Source organism: Arachis hypogaea, chromosome 16 (assembly GCF_003086295.3).
Source record: "Arachis hypogaea cultivar Tifrunner chromosome 16, arahy.Tifrunner.gnm2.J5K5, whole genome shotgun sequence".
NCBI classification, from domain to species: Eukaryota; Viridiplantae; Streptophyta; class Magnoliopsida; order Fabales; family Fabaceae; genus Arachis; species Arachis hypogaea.
The window spans coordinates 40,891,328-40,914,996 of record NC_092051.1 but is presented as its reverse complement, the minus strand read 5'-3'; the positions used below and the strand labels follow the sequence as shown (position 1 = coordinate 40,914,996).

Sequence of the window (23,669 nt, the reverse complement as noted above, 5' to 3'; positions counted from 1 at the left end):
CAGGATTATATATATAACAGGTTTCGTGAGTCTCTATGTCTCTGCATAGTTTGTTCATATAATTACATTGATCTTTGTACTATTGTCAGCATAGAATTGTTCAATAAGATGATATGTAGGTGGGTTCTACAGTGTTTATAGTTATATAACGAAACCATTTCCGAAACATTTTAAAAATATTATTAAAATTATAATCACATTTTTTTAAATTTTGGTAATACTTTTATTTTTATTTTTAAATTAGAAAATGTCGTTACATAATAAAAAAAATATTACTTTAATTTTAATAATATTTTTTTTTTAATATTGCTAAAGTTCTATAACCATGGTAAACATGGTAATTATAAATATCATTGCATGCAATATATATATGAGTGCCTTAACTAGAATTTGGAATTAAGTCTTGGAAATGAAACAAATTTTCATTAAGAAATATTTATCTCGTTATTTTACTTTAATCACTATCCTATAAAATTATTATGGGAAAGTATGAGGAGTCAATGGAATATTTATACAATTTGTACAATGGAAGTTTAGGGAGTATCAGAGATATAAATCATTAGTGTTACCCTTTTCCATCAGTTGAAGCTTTTGGGATGAGTGGTATCATGCATGGTATTAAAATATTAGATTCGAAAGGTCAAGAGTTCGATCTTTGGTGAACCCCAAAATCAGTTTAAATCATTGTCTCCCTAGCAGAATCCTTTTATTATACATAAAAGGGTTGTTAAATAGGCTAGTAGTCCAGTTCAGTTAACCCTTGCGAGTTAAACTAACTAGGTTTAAGCCAGATGGGTTATGGGTTAGTTGGCCAGTTAGGTTTCAACATAAATGGGTTATGCTATTGGTGTATTGCCTAATAATAAGCAACTTGAAACTAAGTTGGGTTGATATAGTAATTAGCTCACTAATCTACTTAAGTAAATGTTGGAAATTCAAATTCTACCTTATGCATGCAGTAACTATTGGCCAGCAACAAACCTTTAAATGGACTTCAGAAATTGCAATGGATTAATCTTTAATATCGAATTAGAAAATACATTAAAAAAACAATAAATAAATAAATAAATAAGCAACTTGAAATATGTACAGTTGATGGTATATATAGATTGACCAATGTGCATGTGCACATTATAAAGCAATAAAACAATCAAATTGACTAATCTCCATTCAAACCTGCAGATTTAATCACCTGGCCTATTTGTTCCAAACTTCCAATGTATCAATTCATGGGTTAAATATGTCGGCCAGGTTCACAGTTGAATGTGTACTCATATACATACTATAACATTTTGTTGTTATACATAGATGTACTAGAAAACCCTTTTAATTGGTTTGCCTTGTCCAACGGCTAGAGACAGACAAAATAAACCTTCATCACGTCTTTGTCAACGGATAATGATGATTTACAAAATCTTATCCTCAATTAGTTTTATTGACTTTGTGCAAAAGAACCCCATTAGGCTTTAGCCTAAATTGTGGGCCGAAGAATATGGACCGTCCTCTTCTCAGTGGGCTAAAATAAATTGAAATATGGTATTTATATTACCTTTTGTGTACACAATTTTTTACACTTTTTTATGGTAAAAAAAAATTATTTTCTTATATTTTTATCTATCATTTTTAACAAAAACAATTACAAAAGAGATATCAATGAATATTGAATAGGAATCTTCTTAATTTATTTTCCAATGATAAGATGACAATAGATATTTTTGGAGGCGAATTCCGATATTCTATCACATCCTTATTTAAAAAAAGATTTCGTCTCCTGCCTGCTTATCTTTACCGCAAATTCTTATTTAATTGTTTCTACGGAAAAGATAAATATTCTTGGGTATTTATAGATATTACCTTAATTTTTTTGTTAAGTTAACATAAAAAAAAACATAACAATCATAAATTAAATGGAACACAATTCAACATAATCTAACTTTCAATGCAAACTAAAAATACATGACATATTTATTATGAAAATATAATAATTTAAAACAAAAAAATATGAAAAAATCTTCTAAAATAATAATATAACATAATTCTTGGTGGCGGGAGAGATATTTAAATTGGAGACAAGAATAAATTAATGTATAAATAAATTAAGACAATTTGATAATCACACATTCGCGGAGATTATACAAGTTACTATATATGGAACGGGAACCTACATTTCTGCCCTTGCCTCCATTTATTCACATTTCACAGGACAGATTTTCATTCTTGTGGAGTTTCATGTGTCCCCATCTAATCTTTCTTTACAAGTATTATTCACACTAGTCATTTCTTAGGGTTTTTTATTTATTTTTTTTATTTGGTAATTCTAACATAATTATACTCCTAACATTTAATTAAATAAAAGTTTAAATATATGTTTATTTTTTAAAAATATCAAAACATATATTTATTTAAAAATTGAAAATATAACTAGAAAAATGAGTTAAGATTTTCAATTATTTTTATAGAAAAATATAATGCACATAACATTTTTCAAACAACAAATAATCTCAAATTTGACTTTAACTCAATAAGTAACCACTTGGTTTGACACGGAAACCAAAAAATAAAACAATTTGATAACGAATAATAAGTAAAATAAAAACAATTGAAAATGGAAATAAAATAGGTTAGGCTCAAGTGTTACACCAAATTGTCATTTTCTTTAGGTTATGACCTAATTTACATTAAAGATTTGACCATAAAAAGGAGTGACCCACCATTGTGGGTTGTGACCACGGAGAAGCAGCTCCACAAAGGACTTCCCAGTGGGCAAGGGCAATGTGACTCTGCACCCAACTCTTCAACAAAATAATGATTGAATAAATAGAATTAAATGCAAAGAAAAAACAAACCGAGAAAGGAGATCGCAAAGACTTTGACTAAGAATTTGGTGTGATCCAACTCTACAATTTAACCTCAAGCAATGAATTGCAAAGTTTTTAACGGGCAAGAGTAGAAGTAGTCAATGATGAACTACTTGCAAATGTTGCTCCACCAGAACTTGATTCTTCCGATGAGTGCATTACTTCCTGCCTGATTCTAATGTTCCTTAGATCCTCAACAAAACCTGGTTTCGAAATCTGTACACATTCCATGTCCTTTTTGTTCTTCAACATGTCTACAACCTCTGGCATCCGCGGTCTAATCTTTGCAGTTTCTTGAACGCAAAGCAAACCCACCATGAGGAATCGTTTCGCCTCCTCCCCAGGATAGTTCATATCTAGCACTGGATCAACCATTTTTAATAGATCATTCTCTCCATATGCTGCCCAAGCCTAAAACACATACATGTTTAAAACGTTTTTAATTTTGTTCTAATATTTTAGATGAAGTTAATGTCTAGTGATAAATTTAAAACAGATCGAAAACGTCAGGACAAATTAAGTAATTTATCCTTTTTATAACATGACAAGTTATTTACGTTCCTAATCCTAATTATGTCCAAAGATGTGTAAATGGTGAAATGTTACAACTTTCATACCTTCTCTACTATGAAACGTTCCATGTCTTCATAAGCACCAACCACGGGTCTTCCACTAATAATTTCTAAGAGTAGCACTCCAAAGCTGTAAACATCTGATTTTCGCGACACTTGTCCGGAACTAGCATACTCTGGAGCAAGATAACCCCTGTGCCAAATGATTTGAGAGAAAACCCAAAAGGATCAAATATAGCTTTCCTAGTTTGTACATATATTCATCTTAATCAACATATATATATGAGTAGCACTCACAATGTCCCAGCAACTCGAGTGCTGATATAAGACTTGTCATCTCTTAGTAGCTTTGCGAGACCAAAATCCGAGACCTTTGGTGTGAAATCTCGATCAAGAAGGATGTTGCTTGATTTGATATCTCTATGCAGAATATGAGGCTTAAGTTCCTCATGAAGAAACGCAAGAACAGAGGCCACACCTATGGACACTTCCTTCCTTGCTTCCCAATTGAATCTCATCCTACTTTCCTCCGAACCTATAAATAATAATAATAACAATTTCAAGGCTTTCTTCGTTACAAGCTCTAATTCAATAAATTAGGTTAAAGTACCTAAGAAAGTGTGGTGAAGGTTGTTGTTCTCCATGTAATCATAGACTAGATATCTTTTTGCTCCTTCTACACAGCACCCTCTAAGAATCACCAAATTTTGGTGCTTGATATTTGCAAGCGTAGCCAATTCAGCCACAAACTCCCTCTCTCCTCGCATGGACTCCATCTCTATGGAAAGCACTTTCACTGCCACCAATGTCCCATCCCGGAGCCCCCCCTTCACAACAAACCAATCAATCCCCTAGATCCACCTCACACATAATTTCATGCCATTCCACGTGACATTAAATACACAAAAGTACATATAAAAGAGTACGATATAAACAAAATTCAAAATACATGTAAAATATTATGTCGTCAGTGGATTTGTAATTGGTTCGGAAGTATATTTTTGTTCATCAAAATAAATTTTATATATTTATTTTAATATTTATAAATTTTAGTGTGTACTTAAACTCTGGTATATTTTTGTCTATTTGTTCCATAACTAAAAGAGTGAGAGGTTTATAAGTTATAACCTTGTAGACAGAACCAAATCCTCCTTCTCCAATTTTGTGAGAGGGATGAAAACCACGGGTGGCTGATGCCAATTCCCTGTAAGTGAAGACCCGAAAGCTTTCATCACTCTCGTCTTCCTTATTCCGCTCTTCTTCTGTTTGGTGAACCACACAAATAAACCAACTATAATTGGATGAAATTCAGACGTGGAAATTAAAGAGAAGAGGAATAAAAGAACACATTAATAATCACGTGGTTAATTACAAAGTATACATAATGATAATAGTACCTTGTTTGGTTTCTTCTTTGACAGAGAAACAAGTAGAAAAACATGAATGAATAATCTTCATCTCGCCAGAGAAGTAGAACAACTTCCGAGGATCTCGGGTTTTGGTGTTAGATTATTGAAGATTTTAATTTGGAGAAAATAAGTGTTGTGAGAAGGAAACATGTTTGAAAGAGTAATATTGGTAACTAGAGTAGTCTCATTTTTTGTCCGTAATAAACTAATAATAGAAAAACAAGAAAGGAAACACGGCACTCTCTAATTATCGTATAGTGGTGGAACCTTAGCTGTCTGGAGCGTTGAGCATTCATACATACATCATTCATATTTCGTTGACCAACGGAGTTTTCCAGTTTCCACAGCTAAAATTTCCATTTTTCTAAGCAAACAATTAATGCTTGCTCGTTGCAACCAAACCTTGTTTTGGATGCTTCTTCCAAAACTATTCCTCTAGTACTGCGGATTTAAAATTAGACTTTTGCTGGACTCAAGTAACTTATATAAAAGAAATTTTGATTTTTTTTTAAAATATTGTTTTATATAATAAACATCTTAAAATCACTTTTTTTTTTTTATATCTTTCACTTTGAAAATACTTTAGGACATTCATTAGTTAAATTCTGAAAGTCAAACTAATATTAATATTAATGATATTGGATTAGGCATATGGATCATCTTTTCAATGGCGTATTATTATTATTATTATTATTTTAAGGACATATGTTAAGATTACAAATTTAAAAATTTTAGATTTAGCTAATATATATTCTAAAAGTACATGATAAGCTTACCACTAGTAAAAAAATTTAAATATTTTTATTTAACGAATACAAAATAAATATATTAAAAATTTAAATTTTTTATATTTTTAATGAAAATTATCTTATTTTGTAATATTAACATGTGTCCTTAAAGTATATGATTTTTTTTTTTATGGTTGGTAAGATTCTCGACCCGAACAAGAAGAAAATGTTAGCATTCCGTGCTAACAAAACGACAAACAGAAGTTCACAACAACTCAAATCCAAAAAATAACAAACAATCAAATATACAAATAACCCTAAACATAAATTACTAAAGATTCCTACACCCTTATTAGCCGCAATAGCTAAGTAAAACACTACAAAATATCAACTAAGCAATCTGATACCACCTATAAAAAATTTTACTATGTAAGATCTCTTCTTTTTACATGAGAGAAAAGTCCTTGAAAGATGTCACCTTTACTGCTTACGGTTCGCCATTATTCTCTTTCTTATTCTTGTTATGATGGAAATCTCATCTATCTTCTTAGTTTTAGCTAGTTCCTTTATGAGATATGCTACTTCTGTTTCATCATTGCTGCAGGTCAACTTTAATTGAGTTCCCACTCTCCAAGTTTTGATAGCTTCATCTTCAGACTCTACCTCTTCATTTTCGCTACTAAGGTCTCGCACAAAACTAGTCTCTTTTTTCTCTCTGGTGAGCACTCGTCTAACTTCTCTTTTTGCTGATTTCTCTTTTGCGGATCTCTTCCTATTTCTAGAGCTATTCGCCTTCGTTCTCTTATCCATCACATGTTTATTAGCCACGATATCTGCTCTCAATCTTCTTCTAGGTCTCTCTGATATGCACTTTCATTTTTCTCCATATCTGATTTTAGAACATATATCAAACTCTACTCTTTTTGACTTTGTTGTCATTACTTTATCCATTAAAGAAGCTTCTATTTATAATAGCTTCTTCAAAATTCGGTGGATATAGGAGACAAATATAGATTCATCATCGTCCACTATGTAACCACCCTACCCCATAAGACCTTAGATTTCTCATTTCTTATGACGTTCACCGACACGCATAGGTTTAGGTATATATATGACATAGGTAGTAAGTTAGAATTATAACCCATGGCGCTAAAACTTTTTAGCTTTTCCAAACAACAAGTTTTGTGTAATTAATTAATTACCGCTATAATCAAATTTTCTTTATTTTGTTAATTTATTAAGTTCACTGAATAATAAATTAGCAGAGGAACAACCCTAGATGCATCATCAATTAACAATTAGTACACGATCACAATTTCTATTCTTAACCCAAAATACTTTTGCCATAAGATAAATTCAATCAAAGCTTTAGTCATCCTTATGTAAAACCCTAAGATCAACTAAACCATTAGCTTACCTAACCCAATTATAGTTTAGCCATGATTAGAGACAACAATATTAGTTTTTCTTTTCTTTTGATTTCCACAGACAGCACCTCCTTCCCTCCCCCCAAAACCATGATTACACCTCATGGTCAACTAACCAACTAACCTAGTGAATGCTTAGTCACTGCTCTTAAACATATGTATTACTTCATCCCTCTCCTTGAGCCACGAAACACATATGAAACTTACACCTATCCCACCTTCACTCATTTAAACACTTACAAAGTATATCACCTAATTCAAAGAAGGAAAAAGAGAGAAGACCAATAGTGACCCAACAGAAGAACACGGCTAGCATGCAACCTTCTTCAACCCTTCAATTTTCATAGGAGTTTGAGGACATAACTCTCATCTTCCTGCATCAACCTTTGCTGACTTGGAACCCCTCATTAGGTAAGTTAGCTTCGATTCTTTCCCCTCTATTCAATTTGGTTTTTATCATCATCAAGTAGTCCAAGCTTGTTCTTCCTTCCAGTTTGTGAAGCTCAGGGGAATTTTTCTTAATTTTCCTGAACCACCGAACCATCTAGCTTGAGGAGGTGAGTATTTTATCTTTTCCTTTTTTGTGATCATAGGTTCGGCTTCAAGGCCAAAATGATGATGATAAATGAAATTAAATTATAATGCATTAGGTGTTGTAGCCGAGCAAGTGAACTTAAGAGTAAAGCCCCTCGATTTTCGATACCAACAAGTAAGGGGTAGGATAGTTAGATTGTTATTCTTGTGGTTGTGCCTATTATGAGAATTGATGGACTATCATATGCTTTTTTGATGTTGAATATAGCTCTAGTGTGTGTTTGAATGATGGTTAGAATATATGAATTGTTATGTTTGATATAATGCTGAAAAGTGGAAGTTTGATTATGATAAAGTACTTGAAATTGTGGAATTCATTGAATTTGAGTTCTTAGGCTGTGTTGGCTATGGAAGCATTTTTGAATAACTGAAGAAAGGTTAGAAGTATGATTTTGGAAAGGTTATAGGTTTAAGTATGGAATATGGTATGTAAGATTGCTGAAAAAGTCTAGACAAAATTTCTGCATAATTGACAGTAGAATAAATCCATTTCTGGGAGCATTCTAGGCCCTCCCTTTTTTTGAATGAGACTGTTTTTTTATGAAACTTTAAAATGTTTTGAGCATCTCATAAAAAATTCAGAATTTATTGATGAGTGGTTTGGGAAAAATAAATTTTTAAAGATTGATGGTTTCTGCAGAAAATTATGTTTCTTTACTACACAAACACCAACTTCTAATCTACCTAATTTACATTTCTGATGAGTATTTGAGCTAGAACCAATGGCAATTCCAAGCTTTGTGTTCCCATAATCTTCAATTTAAATTTTGTATCAAAACTCTTTTTAACCAATTAGATATGTTGCAAAAAGTGTGAGTTGCTCGCTGGATTTTGAAAACAGAATTCTAAAAGGCAGAGCTGTGTTTCTAACCTCATAACTTTTTCATGTGGCATGGTAATGATCTGGAGCTTGATTTGTTGGAAAACTGAAAGAGTCTTGTTTAAGGTCATAAATTTTGAAATGATATGGGTAAAAATTAGATTTTTAGTGAATTTAATAAATTTACTTCCCCTATTGTTTTTTCTGCACTTTCTTAAAAACAATGACAGCATCTTTTTTAAAAGAGATAGTACAACTTAAACTATGACCAAATTACCTCAATACCAAGTTTTGGATTCTAAAACAGTAGCATTAGAATAACCAAGGAAGGTTTAAGGTTAATTGGTGATGCGGAGGTATGTGTAATTAGGTGGTGATGCAGAGGAATGTTTAATAATGTAGGTGATGTGGGGGTGTGTATATAATTGGTGATGTGGAGGCATAGTAAAGAAAAAGGAAAATGAGAAGTCACGTATGAAAGAGATAACTGAAACGGATAATAATTTATGAAAAGTGTATGTTGAATGGGCCTTGTGCCAAACTGCTATGCGAAAGTGCATGCCTAACTGATAGCCTGAGATTGCTAATGCGAGAATGTTTGCCTAACTGATAGCACTGTTTCTTACTGTGATGCACATTAGAATGTTATTATGATGAGGCCTAACTGACACGGGTAACCGTGATGCCAAGGTGTCTGACTGACACAGTAAGGAACCATATTCGGGGTTCACTCCGAGTAACGTCGAGTTGCGGATAGACAACCGACGCATGAGCTCATGGCCTGCACTAGGAACAGGCATGCATCATCTTATTTGCATATATGAACTTCTTGTGAATTATTTATTGCTATTTCCAAATTGTTTATACTATTTACTTGTTGTATGTATATTTGTGCCCTGTGTTTCTGTGCTTATTCTTCTTTTTGTTCTACGACAACTTAGAGACAAATATCTTAGATTCCCTTTTTACCTTGCTGAGAACTCTAGGTTCTCACCCTTCTTCTCTTTCTTTTTTCCCCTCCCTAGATGGGATCGGTAGAGGAGTCCATTGAGTTTCGGATTTGGTACATCGCCCTTGTTTCGATCCCAGCATGTCGTACGTGTTCACTCTAGATGAAGACCATTTCGGAGATTGACCTAGCTGACTTTTTACTCCTTTTGATGATTAGTAGTATTACTTTTTCCTCGCTTTTGTAGTACTTTTAGAGGGGTAGGACCTCTTAGTAGTTTGGTTCCATTTTAGGAAACCCGTATGAGGGTTAGGACTGACTTTCTCTTTTGTATCTGTATACATATATAACTTAGTGTAGTCTCTTTTAGTAAGGGAAACATATTCGGGGTTCACTCCGAGTAACATCGGGTTGCGGGTAGACAACCGACGCATGAGCTCATGGCCTGCACTAGGAACATGCATGCATAATCTTATTTGCACATATGAACTTCTTGTGAATTATTTATTGCTATTTCCTAAATTGTTTATACTATTTACTTGTTGTATGTGTATTTGTGCCCTGCGTTTCTGTACTTATTCTTCTTTTTGTTCCATGACAACTTAGAGACAAAGACCTTAGGTTCCCTTTTTACCTTGCTGAGAACTCTAGGTTTTCACCCTTCTTCTCTTTCTTTTTCCCCCTCCCTAGATGGGATCGGTAGAGGAGTCCGTTGAGTTTGGGGTTTGGTACATCACCCATGTTTCGATCCCGGCATGTCGTACGTGTTCACTCTAGCTGAAGATCATTTTGGAGATTGACCTAGCTGACTTTTTACTCCTTTTGATGATTAGTAGTATTACTTTCCCCTCGCTTTTGTAGTACTTTTAGAGGAGTAGGACCTCTTAGTAATTTGGTTCCAGTTTAGGAAACCCGTGTGAGGGTTGGGACTAACTTTCTCTTTTGTATCTGTATATATATAACTTGGTGTAGTACTCACCTTTTGATAGATGACATGAATCTCTAAGTTTAACTCGTATATAATTGTTGTATGATATTTTCTGTTACCATGTATTTATCTATGATATGGCTTTAAGTATTAACTTTGCGAGTAACTAAACGATTTTTTCTTGATAAATAAGTTAATTACGCTGAACCGATAAAGGCTTATATTAATATTTGTTTACAAAATTCGAGTCTAGAGTCAAGTAGGTCCTTACAACAAGTAACACCTAAATGATTGACATTGGTCATGACGTGTCAAAAGTTTGGGTGTTACACACTATATGAACTGAAGCATCCTGTTTCACTTCATTTTGGATCACTCCTTGGCTTAGACCACCAACCAAATCCATTTGGGTTTCTTGTATCACCTCATCCTAATATCTGTCATCCTCAAAATATTTAGTTGAGATAGAACTATCAACACTATTTCTAAGTTTTAATCTTGCATATCTAAAAAATTACCCCTTTCATTCTCCACGACTTTACTTCGAGACAAAACTATTAATATATCATCATCTGCACCCACCTTATAAATAATATTGTCTCCTTTTCTCCTCTTCACATGTTCGTTTTCTTCTTTCACTTGTTAGTCTGGCTATTCTGTATCTCCGCTTGATATTCACATGTCTTTCATAATCAAAATTATTCCTCCTTCTTCTAAACCTACCTCTCTCACTTTTGTCATCATCAATAAGAGAATCATCATTTTTTTTTTGGACAAAAATTTGATATTTTACTTTATTTATTTTTAATTGAAGTCTATTTTATATTATTGGTATCAATAAAATTTCCACCATGATACTTATCGAATTAAAGTTTGAAGCTTTAATTTTGAAATGAATTTTTGTTCCATTTTATAACACATTTTCTTAGGATATATGATAGATAAATTTAATTTTTTTATTAAAAATACAATAAATTAAATTTAAATTTTTAGTACATTATTTATTATTATTATTATTATTATTGCCAAGCAGAGTCGTGGCATATGAATGGGAATTAATTTTCAACGGATATTTTTTTACCTGATCATTTATGGAAAAAATTTAAGTTTTTAAGCGAAAAAGGAAACAAAACAAAAAAGGAGGGATCCCGCCGCGGGGGTTTAATTCTGTTAAAGGCTTAAAGCTGCTTTCTATGTGATAACGATAGTTATTAAAATCCTATTGACAATCCATCCAGTTAAATGGTTGGTTTCTTAGATTATTGATTCAATTAGAATTATTGATTGAATTGTTTGATACAATAATAATTAAATAAATATAAAAGGTAATAATAAATTAAAATTTAAATGATAAAAATAAATAAATTATTTAAACTAGTGTATTTAATCTATTTTTTATAAATTAAATATAGATAGCAATAATAATAATATATAGTATAGATAATAGTTAAAAAAAGATAAAATATAAAGAATAATGTACTCCGAGACCAATGTATAATATTATTATAGCATAGGAAAGTTTTCACCTGTTCCATTCCACTTTATTGGAACTAAGCTATATCAAATTTAATCATCGTCCATTTTATGAATAAATTAAATGGAAGGATCAGATTTGGTGGATATAAATCTTTGTGTGCATAACACGAAATGGATCAGGGTGGAATCAAACTGATTGATCCATTTACCCATTTATTGAACATGATAAGGTCTAGCTTGTTCTAATAAGCTTTTAAGCCAGCCGTGATATTAATGTGAGTCGATTACTATATTGTTTGTTCAGGCTAGTGGAATTGAATGGGCCACATTTTGGACCGTTTACAACAACATAGGTAAAAAATATGTTTTTTTAAAAGAAGAAACAAATTAAGCCCATTTACATGTTTTGAAAATAATGATTTTAAATATTAAAAAATTATGTTATTACTGTGTTTTAATGTATTTCAAAATAGTAGGGAAGTCTATTATTATTGCCAATATATTGTTGAGGTAGACGTTGAAAACCCACATTGCATGAGAAGTGAATATTGAATAATTTATTATTTTTTATTATGAATAATTAAAGTTTGATTTGAAATTAATTGTTATATTTTATGTTGTTTAAATTCATCTTTACTAATGTTTTTCCTTTTTAAAATTTTGTTTTAAAGACGGACACAGTATTACGTGGTGAAAAGCACAAGCAGGGACATGTAACATGTAGGTGAGTCTCATTTTTTTATAGATAAATATAATTAATAAACTAAACAAATTTAAATATTATATGAAAGTCCTAAATAAAAAAACATACGCATCTTTTATATATATTTGTATGTAAATCGAATTTTTGAATTATATTTTTTGGTATTAAATCGAATCAAATGTGACTCGAATTAGTTAGATAAATAATATATAAATCGAAATTGGTAGTTTCGATTTATGAAAAAATGAAATTCGATACAAGTAAATTAATACATCTAGACTCAAGTAAATTTGCATGTGTCAATTTATTTGTATCGAATTTCATTCCTTCATAAATTTAAGTTATCAATTTCGAGTTCCTATTTATCCTACTAATTCGAATAAGATTAATTCAATTTAACACTAGAGAAAGTAATTCTAATTTGATGAATTCAATTTACATAAAAACTAGCGGCTCAACAGATACTATCATACATATGCTGCTTTCCTATTATGTTTTATTTAAAATAAATTTATTTATTTTTTTAAGTATATTATTTAGACTTTATTTTGTTAATTAAATATTTTCTATCATTTTAATATTGTCCTAACTTTATTTATATCATTATTTTTTTGTTAAAATAAAATCAATAAAAAATAAAGACATTTAAAATACTAAATTATAAAAGTACACAATAAATATATCTATCTTATTTAGAAATAATAGTTCAAAAATTAATAGATATAATTTTTTTATCAAAAAATTATATATAAAATAAAATACACATTAGTTATTTATGAAAGATAAATTTTACCTAAGTATTATAAATATTTATCTTTGTCTTCATCTTTTAAATATGTTAGGTAAAAATATAAATTTAAGAAGACCTTATTTTTTTAGAAATAGTAAAAAGTAAAAAGATAAAATAGTTTCTTTTTTGTCTTCTTTATAATTATTCACGCAGTAAATATAAATAAATAATTTTTATTATCTTAATAATATATAATTGGATATATATATTAAAATTATTTTTATATTTAAGATTCATCATTGATTAATTTTTAAAAATGATGAAATAATGTGATTTTGTTAATAAATATTTAAAAAAAAGTTTTTAATTTTTTAATAAATATTTTTAAGACAATTTTAAGTAATATTTATAGGATGATATTACTGATAATTATTTTCTTTCTTAAAGCCCCAAATTGTTGTCTTATTTTTTTAAAAAAATTCTATTCTTTTTACTATTAAATTTGAGTTGGAATTTCAAAGAAAATGTATGTTTTAGTCTTTGATGGTTATCAGTGGCTAAGAGAAGGGGGTTGAATCTTAGCCCCTTTTTGTTGCGAACACTTTCTGCCCTTTAAGAAACCTCTAGGAGATATTTCTGCTTTTTGTCTCGTCACTGGCCAAAAGACATTTTTTTTGTCTCGTGACTGATGAAGATATATTTTTCAATTTTGTCTCCTATTCAACAGAAACAGTAATGTAGTAGAAGAGAATGAGAAAATCACACCAAGATGTATCCTGGTTCAGCTGTTAAGTGCAATGTAGCCTACATCCAGTCTCCATCACAACTATGATGGAATTTCACTATAATAATACAGATTACAAACACTAATTCTTTCTGGGAACTACCCTTCCTATCAAGGACAAGTCCAGAATCTATCCCCAATCTTGAACTTGACTTGGTCACCCACCAAGCTTTCAACTGCTAAGTGCTAACCCAATTTGCAAGGGGACTCCCACAGAATGATGATACACAACACATAGATGTACAAAGCACCTCTAAGAAACGTATGGCTTTTTCTTTAATTTTGTACACTCTGCCTTTTTTGGCTCACTGGATTTTTCTTACAAATCTCACACTTGTTTACCTTTTTCACTATGAGACTCAAGACAGACAAAACTAAAGAAAATACAAAATGAAACACATTGAAGGAGAAGAACTTCTGTTAGCTTTGGGTAGTTATGATAACCCTGTGCTTTCTCTCCTTATCTCAAGCCTTGTCCGTTCACCCTTATTATAGAAGGGGAAGCTTCCTAGGTTGAAACGGTTCAACCGAGCCAACTTCTTCTGTTTCAATCACCAAAACCGGTTCGGACAGAGAGAGGAGAGAGGGAAACCGAAAGCAAAACCAACATGCAATTACCTCTCTCTCATCCCTTCTCATCAAGTTTCATCAATTGAGCCTTCCATGTTGATATGGTCACCAAGAAGGATTTCTGACCCTTGATGAATCCTTGATCCTTGTCAGCTCCATCTGTTCCACTTCTACTTCCTCCTCCACGTAGCTATAATAGCTACCTTCTGTGATGGATGAACAAAAAGTAGAGACAAGCCACACCTAAGGGATCTTCTTCTCTGACCGAATCGGATAGCAACTATTTTTGGGCATGGAGATCTTGAAACTTATTTACCACATCTTTGGGTTTTAAGTTGCACTAAGTCCAATAACAAATATGCACAATAACAGAATTATTAATCAACAACTGTGAATTAAAATTCCGTTTAATAATTTTGTTATTAATTATTTTTAACAATGTTTGATCATTATAATATTAATTTGGAGTTTTTCAAATTCATCAGTCTTCGTTATTGATATTTTATGTTAGCTTTTTTTTTTTCATTTTAGTCCCAATCTAATCCGCTAGGTTGATATACTATCATACATGCAAATTTGGATAAATATGATGTATCTAGATCAATTTTTGTCAAAAAAATATTAGGGGTGACAAAACGGATTGAGCTATCAAGCTAACCCGCTAAAATATACGGGTCAGATTATGATTTGGAGTCCACCAAATTTAAGAAAAAAATGCCAAATTCGCACTGTAAAATTGGCTAATTTTACTGATATCGTATGTAATATGAGTATCTAATTTTATTTAGATCACTATAATATTATCATTTACATTCGAATATGCTATTGTTATTTACATTCAAGTAATAAAAAAAATAAATTTTATCATCTCACTACTTTAAGTACTTATACATGTTTTAATAATGACATTATGATATATATAATATGATAAATATTTTTAGTCAATTATTTTTTTATTGAGTATGTTGGTTTTTTTTTATCTGCTACTAATAAAATAATGTAAAATAAACTGAAAGAATTTTTTTTGGTAATTCTTAATTTTTAAAATGGTCATTGATTTAATTTTCTTAAAAAAAACGCAATTGTTTGACGTAATTTTTAATTGTTGATTCTTAATTTTTATTTGTATATATTTTTAAAAAGTTTATTATTAAATTTCTTTTGTAAAAAAAAATTTTACACTCCTCTTTAATTTTTTATTAATACGATTTAATATATGTGAATGGTCAAATATGTCAGATGCACATATATATTTATATCATTGTCTAAATTTATTATGTATTAAATAAAATAAAATATTATTATTTATAACATAAATTAAATAAAAAATGTCCAAAACTTTTATAATAAAAAAAATTAGAATTTTAAAAATAAATAAATAAATATTTATCTTTTTAATATATTAACATAATTTTTTTATGAGATATAAATTATAGACTAAAAAAGTTACTTGATGGAGATGAAGCGTGGCAAACCACTGCTGATTATGAGAAAAATTAAAGTTGCCAATTATATTATGAAAATATTTCAATTAAACTATATTAAAAAGAATTTTTTAAAATTAGAATCTAAATTTATTAGGTATTAAATAAAATAAAAGATTAAGTCACCAAAAAAAAAAAATAAAATAAAAGATTACTATTTATAGCATAAATTAAATAAAAAAATATAAATACATAAATTCATCATTTTTTTTAAGAGAATCTTTATATATGTTTATTCACTGTTTAAGGTATACAGTGTAGAGATAGGGCTGACAACGGGTAAGGAAGAGTAGGGTTTAGGCTCTACTCTAATTTTATCCGTAAGTTGAAAACTTATTAAAAATTCTACCCTATTTTACCTATGGGTTGACAATTTATTAACCCTAACCCTACCCGCACCCAAAAATTCTAAATCCTATTCTATCCGAATGAGTTGGTCCGGATTGAATAGCCGCAAGTAAAGTATAGATTACCAATTCTAAGAGGTACAGACAAATTCTAATGAGACAGTGGCGCAAAAAAAAAAAAGAAAAATTATATGTGATGCATATGATATTTGTGATGCATATATTTTCATACTTAAAATAGTGTCAAATTTTGTTTTTTTGATAAATTTAAATTTTTTTTATTCATATAACCCTCAAAAATAATATATGCTATTGTAGTGTCATGTAATATTTAAATCTGTTTAGTTTATTAATGTTGTTTAAATCCTAAAAATGTTATAAGTAATGACAAAAAATATATGAAAACAAAAATTAACTCTAAACTAATTTTAAATTATTAGTAAATTAAGTAACAGATAAAAAATATCTTACTTTACACATATTAAAGTAATAATTGATAATTATTTTCAGTTTAGGTTCAACAAATTTAAATATTTTTAAGCTGTATATATTATTTAAATAAGTATTTAATTATTTATTATTTTATATTTATTTACAAAATTGTACTTGCTACATAAATTTTTTATTTAAAATATTTAAATAATTTAATTTTGGAAATTTTGTAGGTGTCCCTCTAAGCATTATTTTGTTTATTAAAAATAAGCATTTATTAAGATTTTTATTTTTTATAAACAACGGAATTTATTTTTTTATTACTTAAAAAAAGTTCGTTGAGCCCTATTTGTCACTCATATTTTTTATCTTCGCTCGAAATAAAAGAATTATAATGTGTCTTCCCTCCCCCTAAATTCATCACTAACTTTTGTTGTTAGTAAATAGGCACAAGCATGAAATTTTAAAACCCAGGGCATGAAAGAAACTCTTGCTATTCTCAGAATAGGTGTCAACATAGAGAAAAATTACGTGATTTTTCTGAGGACTACACAAAAGTTGGAGATGACTATCAGTCCAATTTTTTTCACCATGTCAAACCTATTAATTTTGGCGGGAAATGATGCATTTTCTTGAAAAGGTGCAGCTGTTGCAATTCAATAATGATGCTGCTTTTGTCAGTCTAGGTATAGTGCAATATAGATGAAGAAAGTCTACAAAACTTGTATCCTCCCATTCAGAATGCCAAAAGGTTTTCTAACAGGGATCAACGACCAAATCTTTTAGCTTGATTTGGTTAATCCCATGCTCTGTAGTATTTAATCATTTCTCTTTGAAAACACTCCTAATTAACAATTTTTATAGTGTGATGAGACTTCAAGTTTTGGCAACGGTAGGATTGAAAAATAAAGTAAGTGCATAGAAAATAAGTTATCATTGTTTTATTTATTTTTATTTTCGACAATATATCCTACATTAATTTTTTTTATATATTTTTGATTCTGTTATTCTGATTGTTTATTTGGATGAAACTTGCTAAATTAAGCAGCACACCTTATATTTTGTTTTTATTTTTGTTTTATATACACATAATATTCATCAAATTATTTTACGAAAAAGATGTTTTTCTAAAATAATTTTTTTGAAATTTTTTTTTACAAAAATAAAAATAATTTTATTTTTTGAAATCTCATGTAAAAATATTTTTTTACTCTTTCAAATAATATTTGAATAAAATAAGATAAGAGTACTTTTTTTAATTTATTATCATGTTTGTTAATAATTTTTTTTAGAAAAAAATCTTTTTGAAAATAATGTTAGTTGTAGTTTTTTAAAAATGATGTTTTTTTTATTTTAGTCTTACTTTTATTTTTATTATTAGAAAATTCTTAAATACAGTAAAAAAATCATTTTCATTTAAAAAAATATTTTTTATCAATTTCATAGCACCCAAATAATCACGTTATCTTTAATGGCTTATTAGTTCTTACTTCTCTAGGTTTTATTGTACTTTATGTATATGTTTCCATGTATGACATATGTTTTCCTGTCTAACATACATTGTGATATAATAACGAGAAATAACAAGTAAATCGAAATGACAAATTTATATGTCTGTACTCCTAAAATGTTATGTATTTATTTCGATGATCATTTTTGATTATGCATGTAAGACTTATATTAATGTGATCTAAGTCAGTCAAGTTCTTTTTGATGGGTAAATTAGTAAAATTAGTTACTATTATTTAATTAAAAATATATATATTTTATTGAGATATATCTAAACCTAGTATAACAATTCTGTAAACATTAGATATGTCACATTAATATATATCATCAGATGTTATTAAATGAAATTTAGAAGTTGATATAAAAAAAGAATTGAGGTATTTTAATAAGTATAGAATTTTTTAGTACATAAATACCCCTTTTTTGATATATAATACTTTAGATGATAGTTTAATTTTTTATTTTTAATTAAAAAATATAAGATATATTAATAGTTTTATATAGAAGAATTTTATTCGTCAAGATTAATAATTATGCAATAAAATTATTATAATATTAAAAAATTATATTAAAACGATGTTTTAAACACCATCCAATATAAAATAAAAAATTCTTTAAATTAAAAAATTTTATTCATTCTATGTTAGTTGAATAATAATTAAATTATTATAAAAAATATTAATATCTATTTATTTTGTGATAGTTGCTAAACCCACCGTTTTAAACAACTCTAATATTAAGTCGGTTCTATTTCTCACCGTTATGTTAAATTAAAAAAGCTTGATGTCGATTGATTAACCCAACAATTGTGGGCCATGACCTTTGAGCAATAGAAGGTACGGAGTAAGCAACTGTGGTTGCCTTGAAGGAACCATCCTCGCCTTATAAATAGGGCATTTGAGGCATGGTCTTATGCACCAGTCTACATCTTTCTCCCTCCTTTACTTTCAATCTTAATATTTGTTGTGTTCTGAAGTTGTGACCATGGAAGAATATCGGCCACTTCCTGCGGATGACTCACAGGAGCCTCAGACGGATGATGCGTAAGTGCCACAACAATGCTTTAAGTTTTTTGTTAATGCCTTTTTGTTATAAGTTGTAGTGCATTTTTCGGATCACACGTCCAACCACCCTAGTCTTTGTTATACTTTTTGGCTTGAGCATACTACATTACTGTTTGTACTGTAGGGTTGTTCCAGCACTGAGCCCCACGTCTGTCCTGAAGGTGCATTCCGTGGAAGACAACAATAACTTAAATCTGGAGCTTATGATCCAAGGGGTTACGTGTCTAACTTTTGTCTATTCGTTTCGTTAATTTTATAGTCATTTACTTAATGATGACGTGCCGCACGTTATTTGTGCTGATGTCTCGCTTTTTCATGACTCTAACAGTCAGTAGATCAATTTGTGCATAAGGACTCTATCGATGATGCTGTTGACGTTGTCGATAAAGCCTCTATCCAGAAGGTGCTAGATATTGTGTAGGTTTGTATACTGTACAAGTTTTGAGTGTTTTTTTCATTGTTATATGTGGTACATGTTGTGTTCATATGGGTAGACAAGGCCTTCCGACATAGACAAATGCTTTTTTAATCTCATGCATATTTTTATTCCGACACTTCTTTTGGAACTTCATCCCCTGATAGTATAGTCAAAAGTAATGCTAGTTGTTTTTTTGTGTAGAACCATGAGGTTAGAACTGCTGTCATGGAGGATAACATGCAGTGTTTTGAGAAACGCCTGTTAAATATTGAGAAGAACTTCACTGACCTTCATAATAATTTACCCCATCTTAAAGGAGGTGCTGAGACATTCACGTCGGGGATCTGTAGAACCAATACTCAGGGCATGCGGAACTCATCAGAAGCACAATTAACTGGTCCAAAGTTGTACTCTAACACTGATGAATGCCTCGCCGGTGAAATCCCTATGCCAGCAGACAAAAAAATAAGAGAAACAACTGCACTCAAGTCGCATGACAAGGGAAAAAGTATTGCAGGAGAATGCCTAGTAGGGATGTTTGACATTATAGTCCCCAATTCTCCTGGCTACGACGACGATGTTATCATCGACGAGCAACGTTCTACACCGAGGCCTAACTCTCGTGTAGCAAATTCGAAGCCCCCACTAGCTCGCAAACTGCATTGGTCGACAGGAGTCCCGAAAGTCGGTATCTCCCGAACTGTCGCCAGGAGTTCACCTGTCATAAGATCCACAGAGATGGTATAGGTTCTGTTAAAAAGTTGTTGTCTCTTTCTTTATTTTTCAGATTATCCCCAATCAATATTTTACACTATCTAGTTTGCTGTAAATGATGTAAGGTTTTGATGAACTAGATAATGCATTCTGTCACGCAACTTCCGAGCCTAACCCACATGGATTGCAACACCCAGGTTGGTGAGTTGTTTTCAGGTTCACCTTGTAGGACTAGACCAACGAAACTATCCAAGATGGAGCCTGTAGACAATGACAGTGTTCCTCATTCAGCTGAAATTTCACCCTATATACCAGTTCTTTCGATGAGAGGGTGTGTGAACAATCAAGTCCCCCTCATAACCCAAGTTGGTCCACTCACAAGTGTCCTGCAACATCCACTCTTAAACAGCTACGATTCCCCTGTTTTTCTAATTCCACAGGCAAGTACATAAGAGTATTTTATAGTAATAAATAACCCGACTCAAGGAAGAAAGAGTTGATGCATTTCTTTTGTTGCTATTATGTGCAGACCTACGACATGGAGTTCAGGCCGACCCCGGAGATGGACGTTATGTATGATGAAGTCCGATTTGTTGCTTATATATTTCGAAAAACTAATGAGACTAATGACTACGGGTACTTTCTTTTGCACCCGTTTGCCAATATGGTTTGATTTAGTTTTTTTACTTTTTTTTTATGCCATTATTTAACAAATGTACTCACTTGTGCCATTCATGCATAGGGAAATTTTGTTCAAATTCACTCAACTTGAGGTTTCCAGAGGGCAGTTATTTTCTCTATGTCCACGTTATGTGCCCCATTCTGATGTGAGTTAATTCATTTCGGTATTAGAAATAATATTGACACGGGAAGGCACAGAAAATACATTGACGTATGGTTTCTTTTAAAAAAATTTGCAGATTGTTAATATTACTGTAATGATGGCTTCGATGAAATCCTCAAGAGCATTACCACCTCGTAAATGGTTTGTTCCTTCTACCATGGCAAATGATATTCTCCTTCTAAAACCTTTGGAGGTCATCATCAAACGGTACCTTGAGCGATGGATGCCTGAAATAACCCAACTGGAACATGTAATATTTATCATCGAAATCTTATTGTAATTGAGTATCTGTGAAATTAATTTACAAATAAAGTTTTAGTTCATAATTATCTTTCAAATGATGAGTTGTAGGTGTTTGTGCCAATTTGCGAAGCAAGTCATTCATGGTATTTGATGGTCATAGATGTATCAAATACAAGGGTGTACTCTCTTGACGTGACCAAGGCACCGGATACAATAGAACGGCGAGAACGCAACATGCGAACCATAGTAGGTTTTAAAAATTTGTTTTATATTCATAAACTACTAATGTAACACCTAATTTCCTGGTGAGATAAGATGGTAATTTGAGCTATTTATTAATTAAATTTTATTTTACCTTTCAAATGATTGCACTATCACAAATTTTTAGGCTAGACCGCAATGCTGGAAGCTTCCAGCTTGTGTCCCCTGACCCTACTACATGGGGACCTATTCAATATCCACAAGGAGTTCCTACTCTGGATGACAGGTATGAGAAAATCAAGCTCGTGAATGATTGTTTACAAAAGAATGATACCATTGTGAACGTGAAGTAATTTATGGTGAAAACAAATGGCAGCTTTCAGTCGGCAACATGGATGTTATATTGGCTTCAACTGGCTGGAAAATTCAACCTCACTGACATAGGAAACATGGTAAGATATACAAGATTTATTTTAAAATTGGGACAGAAGTTGCCTTCCTCGACCGATGTTTCACTTCGTTACTTAAATTTTGTGTGAATTTCATGAATAGACAATGCCGGATAGGGTGCGGATGAGGACAACTATAAACATCGTCTGCTTTCCAATCAACGAGGTTCTAAAGAAGGTTGACTTGAATAGTGCAGCGGCATGGAACACCATTCTGCACATCATTGAGTAGCAAACATGGATTATGCCTATTTATCTTAGAATTGCAAAATGTTAATGAATTATTTAGGTCTGTCATGATATTAAGATGTAATGCTCTACTTGTTTAGTTATTTTGGTGTGGAGAATAGTGATCTAGGGTACCCGTCATAGCACACAATCCACATTTCCAAGCTTAGGTATACTCTTTTAGAGTTACCTCTTTTGAACCATGGTGAAATATTAGTCTTTAGGCTTCACTGTTGTTAAATCTATCTATGCATATGTATTTTGAATCTGAATCATGAAGACCACTAGTATTGATGGTATGTGATATTAATCTGCTTAATTATGGGAATTGTCTATACTTTGCAAAAATGGACTCTTCAATTATGTTTAAAGTAAAACTAAGTTATCTTCCTTAACTATTACCGACTGCTATTTTAAGAGACATTTTTAATATAATAATCATAGTAATAATTTTTTAGTTTCAATATTTTATTAGTTCTTATCTTTACCAATTTTTAAATTTAGTTCTTATACTCTAACATTTTAAAATAAATTCATTGTATTAGACAAAAAAAAGTAATTAGATCGTTAGTAGTTATCATCTTTAAAAGAAGAGAGACTAACTATAAAATATTTTGTTTTTAACATATTGTATAAGACATCCTAGTTTAAATATAAAACAGTTGATAACAAAAAAATTAAAAAGAACCAACTTAAAATTTTTTATCCAATATACAAACTTAACATAAAGACAAAATTTTTAATTGTGAGTACGTAAATAAAAATTTTGCGGAAGCTATAAAATCTAATAGAGTATTTAAATCTAATTTGTATAAAGTTTTTTAATTATGTAACTACAATCATTTTAGAATTTATCTCCCTTACGATCAGCAGACCGACTCTTCTTAATATTGAAAACTTATATAATTGTTTCAGATGATATGAAAAAATTAAAGCTAATTTTAAAAAGTAAAAACAACCATGGACACACAATATTCTATCAAATCTCAACCAATTTCTAATAAGAAATACATTTTTTTAATTACCTCCAAGAATTGATCATGAAAATGCATATCTAAAAGGAAACTCTCATGACTATCAAGTACACATGATTGAGGTAAAAAATTCCAGCAATGACAAATGAATGAATTTAATAGGGATAAATAGTTATTATTGTTATATACTGCTCCAGAAATTTCATTAATGGTA

At 30.5% G+C, this 23,669-nt stretch overlaps 1 protein-coding gene across 4 annotated transcripts; it reads right to left on the bottom strand.

Annotated features, from left to right (window-relative positions):
- Positions 1 to 2,599: 2,599 nt before the first annotated feature.
- LOC112759177 (putative serine/threonine-protein kinase) lies at positions 2,600 to 5,295 on the bottom strand. Of its 4 annotated transcripts, none has more exons than XM_025807993.3 (6): positions 4,828 to 5,295; positions 4,559 to 4,692; positions 4,041 to 4,281; positions 3,728 to 3,965; positions 3,476 to 3,623; positions 2,600 to 3,269 (listed from the first exon to the last, which is right to left on the bottom strand). In XM_025807993.3, exons 1-6 carry the CDS (start codon positions 4,886 to 4,888, stop codon positions 2,934 to 2,936), a joined length of 1,158 nt encoding a protein of 385 aa, XP_025663778.1. In that variant the 5' UTR covers positions 4,889 to 5,295; the 3' UTR covers positions 2,600 to 2,933. The 4 variants fall into 4 exon arrangements, with proteins under 4 accessions (XP_025663778.1, XP_072076372.1, XP_025663777.1 ...); XM_072220271.1 differs by having other exon boundaries at positions 4,041 to 4,257; XM_025807992.3 differs by having other exon boundaries at positions 4,559 to 4,721; positions 4,828 to 5,077.
- Between the last annotated feature and the right edge of the window lie 18,374 nt (positions 5,296 to 23,669).

What these genes read in the sequence shown, in the direction of transcription:
- LOC112759177 (XM_025807992.3), bottom strand. Translation starts at nt 4,871, where the DNA reads ATGTTTTTCTACTTGTTTCTCTGTCAAAGAAGAAACCAAACAAG. An exon ending in CAAAGAAGAAACCAAACAAG is followed by an intron (nt 4,722 to 4,827) that starts GTACTATTATCA and finishes ATCCAATTATAG; the next exon opens with TTGGTTTATTTGTGTGGTTC. An exon ending in ACTCGAGTTGCTGGGACATT is followed by an intron (nt 3,624 to 3,727) that starts GTGAGTGCTACT and finishes CATTTGGCACAG; the next exon opens with GGGTTATCTTGCTCCAGAGT.